Raw genomic sequence first — 14,357 nt, 5'->3', positions numbered from 1 at the left:
AGAATCCAGTAAGGAAAAAAGTTGACTATGTGCAAGATGGAGAAAAGGCAATAAAAACAATGATTTTTTGATTAGCACTTGGAATTCCTCTTTCCAGACATAGTAGAGGCAGCTTTTTGGAAAGGTAGTCAGTTGAACCCTTGATCTTGCCCCCTTAGGTGTGGTGATAGGAAGTTCACTACATGGCATAGCTTCAGATAGGAACAAAAGAGTGTCTGATGCTCGCTTCTTGATTCCCAGTTAAGCAAGATGACTTCTGTGGGACCTGAGATTGCAAATCCCCAGTGGAGTTGTGGGGCAGCAGTGGTGGAAATCTGCAACATGCATCCACAGTTCTCTAGGATGTTTAGGTGACAATGCCTGCGTGTCTCTTTTAACACCTATGCTGCTGCACACGAATTGCTGTGATGTGCTAACCACTTTATCATTTTATTACATGTTATTACATCATAAATTTTTATATCTTCTTAACGATCCTACAAGAAGCTTAATTGTTTTTAGGAACATCTTAATTAACTAGAGTTCACTAGGTTAAGCAGAACACAAATTGAAAGAGCTCTAAATGAAACAAACCCTACCACTCCATTCCATACAGCTTCATAAGGTTAAAATGGGATTTGACTGCAAGAATAAAAAATTCATACTGCTTTCAGATGTTGCAAAGTAACGATAATACCATGGGTAACTTTACCTCAGCTTTGTGTTTTGCAAATGTGAAATTCAATGGAAAAAGCATATTTTTTTTTTACCTACTAGGAAGAATTTCAATTTGAGCTGTAGTACTATGAGGAAGCTTGCCCCAGATTAATTTAGCAGACAATAGTGTTACTTTATTATCTCATTTCCATCTGGATTTTAGAAATAGAAAAGATTTTTCTTTAGAAAAAGAAAAGAAGAAATGTATAACATGAGTCTCAAAGACTTCTCTAATTATATTCTAATTGATTACAGTCAGTTTTTCTGAAGTATATTTAACAGGAGCTTTGTGAAATGGTCACAGTACATGAATTGGGATGGGAAAGATCGATGTCTATGAATGGCAGAACTAGCTGTATGAACCAGGTCTGAACATCTTCAGCTGTTAGCAAGTTTAGGACAGCAGGTTTTCCTGGGAAAACTGAGGTGGTTAACACATGTGGGAGAGCATTTCATGGGCTTGAACCAGAGTTACACCCTAGACTGAAACACCACAATGGTCTTTGGCTTGCCTTTGTGAAATGCCTCTACAACACAGTACTCTGTCTAAACAGACTGATGTTAACAGGTGGGCACTGCCTGTTGCATTTTCATTACAGTTTTCAAGGCTGCATAAAAGATGGACTAGGTTGCCTGGAGAAGTGGTGGAATTTCCCCCACTGTAAATATCAAAGACTCCACTTGACAGGGCCAGAGATAACCTAATCTGAGGCCCTGCTTTCAACAGAGGGCTGCAACAGACAATCTGCAGGAATCCTTTCCAACCTAGACTTTCTGTGAATCTGTGAATCACAGTTAGTGGAATTTGAGGTGCATTTGGATTAAGATGGAAGTCCTCCAAATCCAGACCACAATCCAGGACTCCCAAATGTGCTCCTGTCTTACTGTATGTAGTATGTCAACCAGATGGTATTAGGACCATTAAGATGCATATTAACTCCTATCTCTCCATTATTAAGGGAGAGAATATTTTTAAGAGGGTGTTAATGGATGACAGGAAGGAGGCATTTGGCTTTGTAGACAAGAGATAGGAAAGCTCGAAGATGAATGGCTAGTCAAGGTAATAGAAGGAGATATATTAATTTAGTGGCTCCCATTATAAACTGTAGGTTTCAGCAATAACACTGTCAATCCATGTGTCAAGGAGCAGCAAAAGTGGAGCTGCCCAACAATTGAGATCTGAGCCAGGAGTCAAGAGGACTTCCAGCACTGGCTGTGCCTGCACCATGGGCACAGTTCCTCAAGGTTTGATCATGGTAGACAGAACTAGGTGCTGGTAACTGGGTCCATTGACAGTGGGCTGAGAGTCATCTAGAAGACAGGACTACAGACAGGCACACCTATGATGTACCTTAGGTAGAGAATGAAGGTCCAGGCCTGAGCTTTAGTAGGGGTCCTGGACCCGTGGACTGAGAATGCAGGGTGGAAATCTCCGGAGAGGCTGGTCAGCACAATGAAGGCCAGTTGGTGCATTCAGCACCGTGACACTCAGACGTTTTCTGGCAAACTTAGAATGAAGGTCCTTTACAGCTTGTTCCTTTATATTACTATCAACAAGGAAGAGGGAGAAAAAGGCTACCACTTTATTTATTTAGTTAGTTAGTTAGTTAGTTAGTTAGTTAGTTATGGAGTTGATTCTGAGCTAAAAACATGCTCATGCGGTACCACTACACCGAATAAGGTCTAACCTTAATTTTTAGGAGAAAGCGTTTTAGGTTTCTTTTGTTCTTTTTCTTCCTCTGTAATCATGTTTTCCACTATCGAAGAAGAAGTTTTTTGTCTAGAAAGAAAACATAAAAGAAAACACCTGTTTGGCTTGCAGGAATTGGCCAGGGAGGCTGTTTTCCTGACAGGCCAAAAGCGACCAGAACAGGGCCCCTTTAAAAAAAAAAGTGAGGCTTTCCTTCCCCCCCCGCCCCCCCTCCTTCATGTGAGCATTGGCAGAAACTCTGACAAGCAGTACTTCATATTTTATTATGTTCTTGTCTGGCAGAATCTCTGTCAGGCAAAAACCTTGTCAGCGGAAAACCTGTCGTAGGATCAGAGGAGACAAAAACAGGTGTCACAGAGGCAGTCAAAACTGAAGGAAAAAAAAGATTAGGCTAAAGAGAGAAAGGCAGACAATTACATTAATGCCATTGCTTTTATCTTATAGATGTGTGTTATTATCTCGGGGTGCTGAGTGCGCAATTGCCTCAAAGAAAAGTAGACAGGAGACAAGGGGAAACTTGATAGTTATTAACTGAAGAGGCAGTGTGTCAAAGCTGGATGGGGTTCAAAGTTTTGCGAAGGGATAAAAAAATTGCAGACAGCAAGCAACGTCTGTGAACAAACTGTGGTTCTGCTTTCGGCTACATAAACCTAGTAGCAATCTAAATGTTTCAACTTGGAATCAGATCATAGACGGAAAAATTAATGAAAGTTTTCATTCCGACTTTTTTTAATAACATTTATTTTGTGTACATGCAATTTGAAGTGCTGGGTTTTTTTTTTTTTTTTGATCTGTTATAAAAATGTTGTTAGAGAATGAGGCATGGCGAGGCATGAAGACATTTATCAGTTTAGTTGCTGTGTTGTTTGGGTTTGAAACACCTATTATCAACACATGTTTAATTTTAAAATGCTATTAAGAATCCTTTTACTAAGTGTGAACATCTGTACATGCAAGCTGTAAATTAGAAGATCACATATGTGTCCCTCTGTCAGAGACTAAATCCATTTGGCAAATGGTTTCCATTATTAGCTTTTAAATATGGTAAAAGGCAGAAGGAAACGTTGGTTTTGCCTATGAATCAGAATATGCTTTACTTACTCCCCTTCCATGATCTTTTGAAATCCACGGTATCTTAGTGAACATTTCTCTTCTCTCTGGATTAAATTGTGAAAGGGATGAAGACAGAAGTGAAATGGAGATCATCAAAGGGTGCCATGCTGTAGCTCAAATTTATACCCAGACTGACTCAAGATGTTCACCCACCCATATAAATGTTAATGTCCCATGCTCTCGGCGCTTGTGCCAGGGGTGAATGGGGTAATTTCCTACACCATGAAAATATTTGAGCCATTCAGTAGACACTGGCAAGTTTTCTTGTCCTTAGTCACCTTCTAAGCGTGATATTTTTGAGGAGCAATTTTTTCACGCTACAAAATGCACCATGTTACGCCGTGTTACAGGTGGTATTATAAGTCTGCATCCTGAAGGAGGCTAGCTTAGACCTCCTCTTCTGACTGCAGTAGTTTGCCTCTCCCTCCAGCATTTTAGTCGTTCATAAGCTACCTTCTGTTCTTGAAAGAATTTGTTACTTCTTTTTCTGTGGTTGGTGGAAAAGAAGAAAATCTTGAACTCCGAAAATGTGGAGCTTTTCATACTAAACACTAAAATCAACAGCAAACTACAGTGCTCCACATTGCCATTAATAATGCTGTACCTGTTTTACCATACTCAACATGCTGTTGTTGCAACAGTAGTATGGAATCTTTTTATGTTGTTACTCTGTATTTAATCTGTTTGCCAATTTCAGCTTCTTTTGCTGCAGAAAGTAGCCCAGTTACGTAGATTTAAAAAATATCTGGAAAGCTCCCTGTTGTTGTCTGGACACAGACTACATAATTTTTTTTTTTTTTTTTTTCCTGTTGACCCTTGAACAAATGTAGTAATCTGGAAAGATGATGATATTTATAAAAGTCTGTATTCTCATGTGCATGTGTGTATGCACTCCAACTGTATCCCTCTTTGGTAAGGTAGAGAACTGGCTAGAGACCATGCAAGAAAATCTAGAGTGGGACTATTGCAGAGCCCAAATTTAAAACTGAAGTGGAATGAGATCCATAATGATCTGTATATTGCAACCTACTGACTCTTCTCTGTGGTGTTCTGAGATAGATACAGAGCCAGGCAAATCAGCTGAGAGAAAGGGTTTCATCAGCCCATTTCATCCCTCTCTAGGAGAGCTAAATATTTATCTAGGATCAGGAAATTAGCAAGAGCTATGTGTGTTTACAACTCCAGTTGCATTAAAACAAGGATATTTGAAATTCTTTTATATTCAGGAAAGGCAAAATGTCATGCTTTTATTGTAGCTATTCAAAAACCAATATGAGACCTCAAAAATTCATCACTGCATACTTGTATTTCTTTTGCTTAATAAAAATGGAATCCACACAGAAGCATGGCTTTTAATTTGGTTAACGTTGTGCACTGCACATTAGGAAGGAAGGGGTCTAAGGTCAATGAGTAAATTTGCAAAGCCGAGCTTTTGCAGTGGCAACAGTTTAGATGAAATGAAAGATTTTGTCTTTATTTTCTGTCTTTTGGTAAATTGAACAAGTGTTTGAGCCTTTTTTTAATGTATCTTTTGTGCTTAATTTCCTTTGAATTACACAGGGTCCCAAAACTCCAGTAAAATATAATGGTGAAGTAGATTTCCCTTCCGTTTTTCACTACATTTAAAAAAAATCCAACAACCACAAATGGAACATAAAACTTTGTTCATTGATTTGTTACAAACAGGTCCAAAGTTTTTTGCTGGAATTTTTGCATAGTAAGAATATTGCAGGCTGTAATGTGAAGGTTGACATTGTATCAATTTCAAAATTCTCTTTACAATTCAGATTATACTGAGCACAGTCTGTGTAAAATCTGACGGATTTTGTTTACTATTCAAGAAGGTAAAGAGTGGATAAGCCAACAAGGGGAGATTCAGGCTTGACATTAGGAAGCATTTCTTTACCGAGAGGGTGGTCAACACTGGAACAGGCTCCCTAGGGAGGTGGTCGGTGCCCCAAGCCTCTCAGCGTTTCTGAGGCATTTGGAGAATGCCCTTAATAATGTGCTTTAGCTGTTGGTCAGCCCTGAAGTGGTCGGGCAGTTGGACTTGTTGTAGATCCCTTTCAACTGAAATGTTCTAAGTTATCTAAATCTTTATGGTACATACCTGGTACTTCAGACTTAGGTAAGAAAAAACATACTGAAAGGTTCCTAATTCTTATACTAATTACCCAATTAGTAATTTTTGGATGTTGAAGGGAAAATTCTGTAATGTCTTCTGCTTCTTTATAATCCTTTTTTGCCTCCCTTTTGTAATAGTTAAAATTTCTGAAACAAGTACTTGAAATTTAGAATTCATCACAGAAATATTATTCATCTGTATGTTGTAGTAAAACACAAGGGCCTTTTTAGGCTGTTCCACAAAAATTTTGATTAGTCAACAAGTATGTGATTTTAAGATTCATGAGATCTCTTCTTCCTGTCTCAGTGAACAGCTTTCCACTGACACAGAGGTAAAGAATATCAGACTATCAGGGCAGTGCTAAGAATGGAATTGGGCTGTTAAAAGGCAGCCTTCTTAGTTTGCGCACCTAGCTGAACCCATCGTAGTCACGTTTTTGGAGAAGACTGTACAGGTTACAACCAAAAGGTCACAAACATGTTAAGACTTTTCTGGGTGAACTTTTGAGCCCACTGAAAGTGTTAGAAGTGTGTCTAATACCTCATGCTGCACGAGGAAGGGACTTCTAATGTGTGGTTTATGATGTTCAGTCACTGATGTCTTCTTAATAAGGACAAATCTGTTTATGTCATTTTTCACATATGAGAAAGTTCATTCTTTTATATAGCATGTTTCATCTTCAAGTCTCCTAAGCACTTACGAAATCGTACACTGCTGCAGATACTGTTGAATGTATTCACCTGTGAAACACAGCATTTATTCATGAGCATATAGAAACTGAACCAATAGTTTAGAACAGAAAAAGGTGAGGAATTAGGTGAAATTAGAAGGGCAGTTCAGGACAGCAGAATACAACTATCTACTCTGAGATTTGGTAAGAATGCTATAGTTAGTATTCTTGTCCTTACAGAAAAAACAACAGTGAGACTTTGGTCCATCTCTTATCTCTTATTTGAAAAAGTATGTGTCTAACAACATAAATGGCCTCTTGAATCTACCTAGAATATTGGCATAGTTCACTAATGATACCAGAGGAGAAGTCAGTTAGAAGTACTACAGAAAGCAACTTCTCTATGTCAAATATTTCCTTAGCAATCTCTTTTAAAGAAACAAGGTAAATTTTATAAATTACAAATTATAGTGAAAAGTTTCAGTCTCCTGCCAAGTGCAAGGTGTTTCGATAGTGATCCGAAAGAATTTCAGACGTTTACCGTACTGTTATTTCTCATATGGGTGCATTTCATTTCTTTTCATGTATAACTTTTTCCTTTTTTTTGCTTTCTTTGTCTGTAGCATGAGTCTGTCTTTAGTTTGCAAATGTTCTTACACACCCATGCAAAAATACATGCTTTGTTGTGTTATAAATTACACATTTCAGTGCATATCCTGACTTGTACTTCAAAAGGATAAAATTCACTGCTTACTTGGTTATTACATAATGTGGAGAAGAAAGCCACAAATCAAAATTGGAGATAATTTCACTGTCACTTGGAAAGTTAATCCAACACTGGACTAACTCTTACTTGTGTGTGTTTTGAGAAGTGGATGTCTATAGATAATACTGCTTGAAGACAAATGTTGCAGATAAATGGAACAGAACAGGGTATCTTGTGAAAATTGCTGTCTGCTGGTCAAAGATTGTGCTTAGTAATTTAAAAGGACCTTTTTTATTTCTTTTTCACTTCTATTCCATCTCGGCCTTTCCAAAGCTGTTGTCCTCAGAGTGATCACATTACATGAAGTGGGTCCACAGAGTTTTGTAATCTCATTCTAGCTATTAGTTTTATAATCCATCCAATAGTGTTTAGATAAAGACATCTTACAGACATTCTGACTTGGGCCAAAGTAAAATCATGACCTTAAACCCTTCAGCAAGCCAAGTCTTCTTTAGCTGGAAGAACTTTTTTCTCACTGAAGGCATAGGGTTTACTATTAAGTAAAGAGAAACAAAAACAACTATTGAGATATATTGGACATACAGTATGAAGCACTGCTTAAAACATTAAGTCTTCAGAAAATATCCATTCAGCTCTTGAATCTGGTCTGAATTCATGTAAACTTGGAGAAGCCAGTTAACTTCTTCGGACACAATTCTCATTCTCCAGGTGATCCAGATCTGCTTAATTATTTTGATAGTCTGCTAGAAGGTGTTACATCTATTAATGCTTATATTATTTACAGCATTCATATTGTGAGTAATAGTAGTATTTTTTAAAAATATTAATATTTTACTTCATTTTACTCCTTCCAAATGGTTGCTCTGCCCCACAGGTATACATATATACATAGCACACATACAGCACAGCCTGCACAGTAACAAAAGCAATTTTATAGGCTTTTCTAGCTGAGTACTTTGATGACACATCTGGTACGGTAGTAACAAAATAATCATGTAACAAAAATATCATACATAAAAGGGGCAAAAAAAATTATAGGAAAGTAATGGGCCTGTTTAAGTTTTAATCAAATCCCATTCATTAGACCTTATAAATAAAGCAGTCCCACATCATGAAGCCTATATAGCTGAAGTACTTTGGAAGAAGAGCTTTTGGAAGAAAAATTCCACCCTTCACATTCTGCAGTATAAATGTCCTGTGGAGAGACATAGGACTACAGTCCCTAGGCTTGCCAATTCCTTATCTTTTTTGAATGTTAAATTAATATTTAAAGCTATTTATTCAAAGTTGACTTAACCACTAGAATAGGAAAGATCAGACAAATCAGTTGCAAGCAATGAAGTACGAGGAAACCAGAAATCTTTGACAAAGTATTCCTTGGAGTAAACGTGTTGAATGAAGCCAGCAAGTAAATGATAAAGGCCTTTGCGCTCTGGATATAAGAAAGCAATTTATCAAGAGTACATGAACTCTCCAGTGACCATGAGCCAAGAAGAAACCAAAGTACAGGAGAAGAAGTCCCTATAAAATTATTTTAAATGCTCAGAAAGTTTTGTTTAAAAAAAAGCAGTGAGAAGCTTAGGTGCTGCAACAAAGTCCACAAAACTGAAAGAAAATTAAATTTAAACATTGATACGCAGTAAAGTGCATGATGTCATATGCAATTCCATCATGTTTAACTTCACAAGGGGATAAGAATTACCTTCATCCTGCAAACCTGTCTCATCCCTAAATTATTCACATCACAGTGAATAACGTGAAATTCACACAGAAGGGTAAAAGAAACAAGCCAGCTCAAGTAGCAGTGAATTCATGATAGAATTTATGGTAAATCAAGGGACTAATTTTTAACATGTTTAAAAAGCTGGGGTTTAGGCTGTATCTGTTTTCTTTTTGGTGAGTCTCAAACCTTTAACAGTCCCAATCAATTCTGCATAGTTTCAGTCCTGGTCATCATTTAATTGTAAATTTTCTCTATGTATACTTATGAGTATTGTCATCTCTGTGGCTCAGCTGAGCACCCTTCTGCTGTAGGAATTAAAGTTAATTGTGACCTTTGGAAATGAGGCCTGATTCCAACTGCATCTGTGAAGAAGAATCACTCAGTGATGAGTGGTGTCCCTCAGGGGTCTGTATTGAAGCTGGTACTGTTTCATATCTTCATCAATGATGTAGACAGTGGGATAGAGTGCACCCTCAGCAAATTTGCGGATGACACCAAGTTGAGTGGTGCAGCTGACACACCTGAGGGACGGGGTTCCATCCAGAGGGACCTGGACAAGCTCAAGGAGTGGGCCCATGTGAACCTCATGAGGTTCAGCAAGGCCAAGTGCAGGGTCCTGCACCTGGGTCAGGGCAACCCCTGGTATCAATACAGGCTGGAGGATGAAGGGATTGAGAGAAGCCCTGCTGAGAGGGACTTGGAGGCATGGGTGGGTGAAAAGCGGGACATGAGCCAGCAAGAAGCGTGGCCAGCAGGTCGAGGGAGGTGATTCTGCCCCTCTACTCCTCTCTGCTGAGACCCCACGCGGAGTACTGCGTCCATCTCTGGAGCCCTCAGTACAAGAAAGACATGGACCTGTTGGAGCGGGCCCAGAGGAGGGCCACAAAAATGATCAGAGGAATGGAACACCACTTCTATGAAGACAGGCTGAGAGAGTTGGATTATTCAGCCTGGAGAAGAGAAAGCTCTGGGGAGACCTTATTGCAGCCTTTCAATACTTGAAGAGGGCTTCTAAGAAAGATGGGGACAAACTTTTTAGCAAGGTCTGTTGGGACAGGACAAGGGGTAGTGGTTTTAAACTGAAAGATACAAGGAAGAAATTTTTTACAAGGTGGTGAAACACTGGCAGAGGTTGCCCAGGGAGGTCGTAGATGCCCCATCCCTGGAGACATTGAAGGTCAGGTTGGACGGGGCCCTGAGCATCCTGATCTAGTTGAAGATGCCCCTGCTCATTGCAGGGGGGTAGGACTAGATGACCCTAAAGGTCCCTTCCAACCCAAACCATTCTGTGATTCTATGATTCTAGGAATCGTCCAGGTGATAATTTTCTGGAAAATAAGTGCATCTGTCAAAGTTGATGTCCTTAAATAATTCTTTGGGATTGTGTTCTTGTCTTTAGCTCTTTTCTTACACTTAACCCCTTTTCTTTCAGCCTTGGACAAGCTTAGTACTCAGCACCTCTACCACCCAACGCAAGTGGAGATTGTGCAGTCCAATGTTGTGTTTGACATCAGCAGCCTGATGCTCTACGGTACTCAGGCTGTGCCTGTGAGACTGAAGATACTACTTGACCGACTCTTCAGTGTACTGAAGCAAGAGGAGGTGTTGCATATTCTGCATGGCTTAGGCTGGACACTTCGAGACTATGTTCGAGGCTACATCCTTCAGGTAGGAAATAAAGCAAAGCATATTTCCAAACCCAGTTAACTGAATTATTTTTTTTTTGTACAGGTGTAGTGACCATGCACCCAAAGAGGTATAAGGATATGAAGTAAATTTAGTGTGGGATGTTGAAGACTAATGATGGTGTTGGCAAAATAAAATACTCAATTTTTCCTAACTAAAAAAATGCAGGTTCCTTTGTACTGTAGTATTTATTTGTACTTGCTTACACTTATTGTAGGAAATACCTTAAATACTGCAAATACTGAGGTTAGCTAGCTGCAAGCCTGATTTGATCATCAAAGGCAACTGGCAAATTTTCAAGGGCTACTGTTTGACTTAAGAAACTAAGATCCAAGTCAGCAGCTCCTTCATCTTTTCTTTCCTTCCTTAGCAAGATGCCTAAGAAGGGGTAGATGAAATGGGGGTTGTGATCATGGTTGTGTTGGGAAGTATCCTTAGAGTGTAATTTATAAACAGGAAAATCCTGTTTGTAAGGCCATTTTTTAAAAGGTAGCTTTAAAGAAAGTGTTAGATGCAGATTGGTTGAGATCAGATGAACAAACAAAACAGAAGTAAACAAAAAAGTGGAGAAGTTTGCTTTATGAGTATCATCATGAATATGTATGGTTGCTTAGCTGAAGAATTTAATCATCTGTTTGGTTCCAAAGTGAATTATTACATTTTATAAGACTATTTCTTATTGAGAATCTATTACTACATGCTTCTGAGTTCTCTTAATTGCTGCTGACTTTGTGGGAGTTCTGCATCATCTAGAAGTCATACAGTTTTTGAAGTGGACATGCCTGAAAAACTTTGAAAATTCTAGTTTCTGATTTATTTCTTTACTTTCTTAGGCAATGATAGTGTGCTTGGCACTATATGGAGAATACAGTCCTGCTCTGAGGAATTCTGACTGTATTTTTTAACTCCTCTTCAATTTTCTGTCCTTTGTGTGAAAGAAGTAAATTAGCTTTACATACTTCTGTGGAAACCTTCATATTTTGTGTTCTTAAATATTTTCTTAAATGCTGTACACACAGATTTTCACAGAGAAGTGTTCTGAATTGTTGAACAGTCCTGGGGAAAGAGTAATAAAAAGGCTATTACTTTAATAATGAGATCCTGTTATTCTTATTAGGATATATACAAAATGGAGGTCTTTAATTGTTTTAGGATTCTTTCAGGCAACTATATTGTAAAAGCTAAATGCTACACATTTTCAAATACAATAGAATCCATTTCTTCCCTTACCAGTCTAAAACTTACATGTAAGTATGCATCCATGATATTTATACAGTAGATATCTATAGGTGTTTGTATGATATGTATGTATGGATATGTATCTATAGATACTAGGCATTATATATAATTTATATAAGGATGTGATAGATATCTATAGACATATGTACCGTAATGGCATTATGTGCATATTGCATCATATTTTAGATTCCTGGATTCTGAATGCTACTAACCAAGAGGGCTGAAGAAATATGATTTGCAAAGGAATACACATAAAAAGTTGCATCCTTTCTAAGATATAACATTAGAAATTTCCCTTTTACCAAATGTGATTAATAGTTAGGCGTAATGTATTGCAAGCATAGAATGTAATTCAGTGTCCCTTACAGCCAAGACGACTGACTGAAATCAGTAGTTTTCTTGTTTTAAAGGTTGTAGAATCAGGCTCGTATTCATTTTGTTTTAATTATCTGTTGGAATTATCTTTATATATGCAAGAGTGGCTTGTAATATAATTACATAAAGATTTATACAGAGTGGGATTTTGACCTATGCATTTGAGTGGTGTAAAGGCCTATAATACACCATTAGGTCAGAGTTCAGTTTATCTGGCTAAAACTCAATCACATTGTAGCCCTTAAGGCATGAATTTTACCATTACTACATTCAACAACAGTATATTGAATATTATGTCAGTTAAAGGAGAACAATTATCAATGAAAGTTAAGGGCAGCTGTTACAGGCTTGCCACATATTGACTTGGTTAGCGCTCGGCTGTGGATTGTGTTAGTGGGTGAATGAAGACCTATGATAGCTGTAGCTCAGCCTGCCTGTTAGTTTAGCTCTCTAATTTCAAAGAATCATAGACTGGTCTGGTTTGGAAGGGAGGTCATGTTGTCCAACCCTCCTGCTTAAGCAGGGCCACCTAGAGCTGGTTGCCCAGGACCATATTCAGATGGCTTTTGAATAGCTCCAAGGATAGAGACCTCACAACTTCTCTGGGCAAAAAATGCATTTTGTTTCTGTTAAAGCTAGGAAGCCCACTATATGACAGAAAGGGAAACTGCTTAGTAAAACATATCTGAAGAGAAATCTTAGGAAAATTAGACAAATCTGCGATAATAAAAAAGTCTTGTTTAAAAAGTAACTCTATTGCAACTCTCTGATAAAAAGGAGAAAAGGGGCATGCAGGAAAATGTGAAAGGAAATGTGTAGTAACACCAGCACAGTAAACGTGCATGCAGATGAGGACTACAGGTAATATCTGCTTCAAGCAAAAGGTGTTGTTCCATGAAGCTCATCGTTACAGAATTGGAATTCTTCACAGAATTGTTTGAGGGTTTCAGACTCGGCTTCTCCACACAAAAGCTTCTGACAAAATGGCATAAGCCTCCTGTATCAAGTACCAAGAGAAATCATCCAGAATATCGCAGAGATACGGGATTGTTGGTAGGCTGCCATTCAGTCAATTCAGGAGCGTTTGACTCTCAGTCTGGAAGTGTAGTTCTTTTTAACTTGCCTGTGCAAACCTAAGTTATAGCCTAGTCCAGTCAATGCTGATAAATTTACCATACATTCATACATACTCCTTGTACATCAAATACACAAATATGTACCTCTAGGAAAAGGTTTAAATTTGATATAATGCTGTAGTTAGAGAAGCGTAAACCAGTAAACTAGCTTGTTTGTCTCCAATCTAATAAAAAAAATATTTTAAACGTGTAACTTGATGAAATGAAAAAAAAAGGGAAAGTTAGTAGCTGTGCGAACACTTGCTCAGAAAAACAGAACTTATTTGGAACATACAGATTCTATATCCTAAGTCTCTTCTGCAAGGACTAAGAGAAGTACCAGAATAGGGAAAGGGAATGATTGTGACAGATTCCAGGATACTTATCCTCATTCGAGTTCCAGTGTTCACCAGTTAACCACAGTGCAAAAGATTTGTAAAACTGGCATAAAATTGGATTTTCATGCCTTGGGAAGGCCTGAGACATCAATCTGTGCTGAATTTCCCCTGAATCATGCTGGAAGTGTTGAAATATTTTAACGTCTTTCCTAAATGGAGTTTTTTGGAGGGGAAAAAAAGAGAAATCTTAGGGTAGAGGTATCCACTCAAAATCAAGTATTTTAGTATTGCCGGATATTTTCTTTTCTGTTCAAGATCCGTGATGAAACCCTTCTTCCCACAAAAAAAAAGAAAAAAAGAAAATACTTTTTCTCAGTAATTTTGAGAAAAACCTCACTGTTTGCTCCACTCAGGAAACAAGAGAAAAACCAGGGCCTCTCTCTAGTTGTGTATTAGTGCTGCAAGGTGGGTGGGATTATTTGTAATACCCTCATTTTGACTAATAATGTTTCTAAATAGCAAATTAAAAAGCAGTGGGCAGAGAAAAAATGCAGTATTTATTGCTTCATTCAGTGGATGCATTAATGGAGCACAGGAAGCAAAGGAACCCTGAAGCCAGCGGAGGTAATGTGATACACCGCCTTTCACATTTGGGCACAGTCACAGCATTGCCAGTAACGGCTGAAAGGCATTAAGACCTGGCAAGCTTTCTCTGGCCCCTGTGCAATAAACCTGGTTTCTGGTGAATAGATACCTATCCCTGAAATGTCAGAGAGTGGCAGTTTGGTCAGCGGTCTCGTCACATTGCTCACAGGATTGATGTTTTACACAAGGAGTTG

The 14,357-nt window shown here is 38.3% G+C and overlaps 1 protein-coding gene across 1 annotated transcript in view; it reads left to right on the top strand.

The window, feature by feature from the left end:
* BNC2 (basonuclin zinc finger protein 2) overlaps positions 1-14,357 on the top strand; it is a gene marked incomplete at its 5' end in the record, with an annotated part of 234,756 nt that overhangs the window by 124,923 nt on the left and 95,476 nt on the right. The window contains 1 exon segment of the mRNA XM_082012945.1: positions 10,198-10,433. Within this exon segment, the coding sequence (XP_081869071.1) occupies positions 10,198-10,433 (236 nt within the window).

Source organism: Phaethon aethereus, assembly GCF_964289735.1.
Source record: "Phaethon aethereus genome assembly, chromosome: Z".
In the NCBI taxonomy this organism is placed as follows: domain Eukaryota; kingdom Metazoa; phylum Chordata; class Aves; order Phaethontiformes; family Phaethontidae; genus Phaethon; species Phaethon aethereus.
Note: the sequence above shows the minus strand (reverse complement) of the source record. Positions and strands in the feature narration are given on the sequence as shown.